The 5,106-nt window shown below is 35.3% G+C and overlaps 1 protein-coding gene across 1 annotated transcript; it reads left to right on the forward strand.

Annotated features, from left to right (window-relative positions):
- Positions 1-3,375, forward strand: LOC128246446 (glycine-rich protein 3-like). Its single transcript, XM_052964659.1, has 4 exons — positions 1-111; positions 1,182-1,430; positions 2,060-2,103; positions 3,272-3,375. Exons 1-3 carry the CDS (start codon positions 45-47, stop codon positions 2,065-2,067), a joined length of 324 nt encoding a protein of 107 aa, XP_052820619.1. The 5' UTR covers positions 1-44; the 3' UTR covers positions 2,068-2,103; positions 3,272-3,375.
- The last annotated feature ends 1,731 nt before the right edge of the window (positions 3,376-5,106 follow it).

Below are 5,106 nucleotides of genomic sequence, written 5' to 3' on the forward strand. Positions count from 1 at the left end.
CTCGAAGAAAGTCAGTTTGGAGGAGCAGCTTGTAACGTCCAAACATGAAGACTACCGCCGTGGTTCTCGTTCTCTTGGTTTTAGCCGCCGTTTTAATCCAGGACATTGATGGTAAGTGACATTTATATTTAGTGTTTTAATATACTTACAAATAATAGAAACCTGTTGTTGTTCTTTGTATTGTATTATTTTACAGAACAGCGGAGTTTATCTTAATTCAAAGTTTTTAATGTTATATTTTCATTTTATTCGATTTTCTAAATATATAGGGCAGTAGAGCTATTCTTAATATCTAATTCACTTATTATAATAAACTTTAATATTGTTGTTTCCCAGACGCAGACTATCAATATAAATGTGTTTTTTTTTTCAAATGTTCTCATTATAAAGAGCAGCAAAGGCCAGCTGAACTCTATTTGGTTAATTAAGACCTAATCATTATTTACTCAGTATATATTTGTCTTTTAAAATAGTCTACTACAATAAGCTTCAGAAAGCATCATGAATATACCTTTTAATATTTATAATGTGCATTTATGTTATATAAGTGTGACGAAATTAATTCTAAATCATATTACGTGCTTCGGTCGCACTGAAATAGATCGGTATCAAAACAGGTAAACTCACGTCATTGCGACTCGCTCAGGTTTCGGCACAAATAAAATTAGTTTTCCCGGTTATTCGTAAAAAAACACTTTTGTAAATCCTGACTGAGTTTTCTCAAAATGATTTCATTCCTTGATACCGCAATTGCAGAAAGAAAATTGCCAACGCACGCATTTCATCAAATGCCTTAAAAGTCATTCGAAGTTCGTTGCGAAACCAAAAACAGGTTATGGCATATTTCTTTCTTAGTCAATTTTATAACGAAAGGGACAAGCAATGTGTCTATTGATATAGGTAAATGTTGTCAATGTTCGAAAACCGCCATGAAATGGTCAAAACGCAAATTGGGAAGACCTTAAGGGATGATATAAGCGTTTGTGTTCGTTTCGTCCCTAGTATCAAAACAATACGACAATTACACAATTTTTGTCCATGGTTTGTCTATTATTGATCAAGTATTACACATTTGAAGCGGAAGATTAAAAGAAATGACTAGCATTAAAAATGACATCGGAACATGAATAATGGGTTAGAGAAGTTCTCCAAATTCAAAGACGATTATTGTTCTTCCGCAGCCTATAGAAGGTGTCGTTGTAAAAAATGGTGCAACAAGAAATACGAGTACACCGTGGGCCGGTGTTGGTGGAAGTACAGGCTGTGCTGTAGGCGTTGGTGGGGTGGATACGGTGGCGGATACGGTGGCGGATATGGTGGCGGATTCGGTGGCGGATATGGTGGCGGATTCGGTGGTGGATACGGTGGTGGATACGGTGGCGGATATGGTGGCGGATACGGAATGGGATATGGAATGGGTGGTGGATACGGTAAGACACATGCCTTTAAACAACAAATCAAAATACAATGCGTTTTGATCGAAATATGTGTATAACTAAATATTTCCTTTAATGTATGTGTCAATTCAAGCCATTTACCGAATGTTTCATAGATGCACCACTTAAAATAATAAACTTAAAAAATGAAACTTTCGTATAAGCACATACTTGTTTACCTATGGGATTGCACAATGTGAGAATTTGCTATTCAATGTAACGACCTAGAAAGGTTAACCGCTCATTAGGCCGATTGTTCAGAGCTTTGTTAAAGCTAACAACGTAATTGACGACATCGGTGTTAACCTTTAAACGTGAAGTATTTGATGATGTGCTCACACACTTCAATATAAACAAGTTCAGCTGAAACAGTTGTTTTTAATCTTGGTATTAATATATTGAGATTTGCAAGTCAACAACGATGTTTTAAAGAAAAAACTGAACAATCTGCCCATCATTATATTTGGTTGCAGGTTTACCTGATAAGCCATATAACGCATGATACCTCCTCGTTGCTAACTGTTTTGTACGGATGTACTTTTGCTGCAATTTCAATATAATGATCTTACCTTCTAGTAGAAGTCCGAATGTTTATGAATTGAAATATGCCCTTTTTATTCTAGGTTACTAAAGATGGGGCAGGAAACATTGAGCCATCTCGGCCTAAGTAAGTATAAATATGGCAAAACGGTGTTATATGTGATGTCCTCAAACATTGAGTTGATGGTAACGGAGTGTAAGCTTTGGATGGAGGTTTTCTGGGAGTTGGTTTCACAGGCTTTGATTATGGGGTAAGAACATGTGAACCTCCTCTACCTCAGGAAAAGTAAGTATGACATCGACTGCTTTAAAACAGCTTTCTTAAAATACTCTAGATGTTATTGAAACATAGAGTATGTCAGTTGTGAAAGAAAAAATACGGTGGCTAGGTTTTTGGCGATTTTATGACCATTAATATGACAGAGATAAGATAAGCATCTGAGAAGCCATTGGATCACAATTGAAACCATAGTAACCATTCATTATTATTCTTAGCTTAGCTTCACTATTTTTGTATTGGATTGGAAACTGTTTTATATTATAATCATGCCACATGAATAATTATCCAATTTACACTACTAACAATGATAACAGGGAAATCGTTCTTTAGTGTAATATTACACATATTAATACATTCACGTATAAAATCACTTGTGTTTAACAACGACATTTGCCTTTAATAATTATCTTTATCATTGCATGATTCTACAATGTAACACTTTATATCAAAATGATCCAAGTGTTAACCTATACTTAAACACTTCACCTGAAGTGAATGCAAAGATTATGGAAATTATTCATTCATGATAAGGAGTATAGCTGTATGACAAATCGTAACGAACAATGCTAGAGTGTGGTTATATACCAATTAGAAGGAGCACAATAATACATACATACTGTTATATCGTATTCGTAAGTAGCAATGGAAAATATAGATACAGTTATATAATATTCGTAAGTAGGAATGGAATATTTACAAACAGTCATTATAATATACTATTCGTAAGTAGCAATGAACACAGACCAGAATGATTCATGTAATATTAAATGTGCCAAATCGCTTAATTGGCCTCAATGTGATGATCTCTTCATGCAAACAGCTTTTGGAAATCCTGACTGAGTTATCTCAATTTTACTTCTTCTTTATATCGAATACTTACGTATATGTAGACGCGCTGTATCAATGGTCGTGCTGAGGTCATATTTTAATGTTACGTTAGTACATGACAATACAATTTAAGTTATCATCTCTTCTGTGTAGTCTTATTATCTGAAACATATTCCTTCTCTTTCAGGCTGGAGCATCGGACCTTTGACTGGAACGTCTTACCGGACAACGACGCTTTGCTCAAATTACTTCTTTTGTAATATATTTAAAAATAAAATATCTGAACTCGCATATATATTGTTTTGACATTAATTTAAAGGGGGCATTGGTCAGTAGAATGTTTTATATTAAGATACTGTGGTAATTGAATTAGGATATAGAGATGCCTGTCAGCCACTTGGAGACTTTTGAACAATCCGGGGATGTTCTGACTTCCCATTAAACGATCGAATAGCGATCACTTGGGATTTGCCATACTCGCATCGACTTCCTGCATAACTGAAAACCATGTTTGTCCTTGTTCCTGACACTTATTTCACACACAGTTCTTACTAACTTAATGAATTGTATAAATCATTTGAATCAAGTGTATACTGTTCATGGAAATGAAATGCATTGTAATAATTTCATATTTCGATTTATCGTTAAAACTTTATCTTTAAGATCATTTTGGCTCTCATAAGTTGTTTGTTTTCTCCCAGTCCCATTCTTATATCAAAAAGTGTGAACACTTTTATATTGAATCATCTCTAAAATAATATATGCTCAAAGCAATATCGTTAACCAAACGTTATGAGTACAGCTTTCACTAAAACAATTCTAACGCTTGAGTTCTGCATGATTTTGAAAAGACGCACGCAAGCGGCAAAATTTGTTTAGTATAATACAATTCTAAGTAGGCAATAAGGACAACGATTTATCAACGATGATGCGGAATAAATCAACAGTGGATAAGACAATCACAATGTTAAATCATAAACAGAACCGAACAGAGCGCAGAACAGATTATTTGGATTTAAACATACAGTACATCATCCATGAATATGATAGTATATAAACAATAGTCAATATGCCAGAGATATGTGGCTACATTGTGCGCAGCAAACGAATTTTATACCAAATTAAACTTGGAGGAAAAATGCCCCTAACGTTTGACTCAAACCCACGACCATCGGAACACTGGCATGTGGGCCTACAAGGCGGCTGTTTCTTACCCACACAAACTGCACTCCTCCCCAATACCCCATTTAGGCCGAAAATGGCTCTTTTGCCTTTAACTCCTGTCAATAGTTCAGTAAACCTTGGTGTGAAAGAAGGCGAGGTGTGAGGCTCGGAAAAAACGACCACCTGAACACTAGCACGGCGCTCTACTGACTGAGCTAACCTGATGACTGGGTCTTACTCACGCTCACTACCAAATCATGATCATTATGGAATAACAAAGTTCCTTTAAAATACAGAACAAACAATACTTTCATGGTTTAAATAGCTCTTTTTGAAGGCGTTTATGTATAGGATATATTTAAACATATCAGTATTGAAATAATAGTGAGCAAATCCTTTCTTTAAAAAGCCTGAGAAACAATCGATCGTTTTGCTTTTGGCCTATTAAGATACATTCATATTTAGTCGTTCATCAAAATTAATCCGTTTCTTCACTTTTCAGGAGTTTATTGATTATTCATTCTAATAATAAAAGACAACGTGTATGAGAGAAATGGAGCATCGAGATAGCTAATGCCGATTGGTTGAATTAGAGAAGGCGTGGTGTAACTTCCATTAACTAGTGTCACGACGAAGGTCGTGAGCACTTCTGGTTCCACATGTAACGCCGGTCTATACATACTTAAAACTTTCGCTAGGATCCTCGTGAACATTTTGTTCAAATAGTTTACAATATGTACTGTTTTTAACTACCATTTATTATCATCCGACATACGTCAGTTCACCCTTGTCAGCTTATTTAACGTCCATCCAAGGAAGACGGTTTTAATGTAGGTGTTGAGGCGGGAATTGAACCTG

Source organism: Mya arenaria, chromosome 9 (genome assembly GCF_026914265.1).
Source record: "Mya arenaria isolate MELC-2E11 chromosome 9, ASM2691426v1".
In the NCBI taxonomy this organism is placed as follows: domain Eukaryota; kingdom Metazoa; phylum Mollusca; class Bivalvia; order Myida; family Myidae; genus Mya; species Mya arenaria.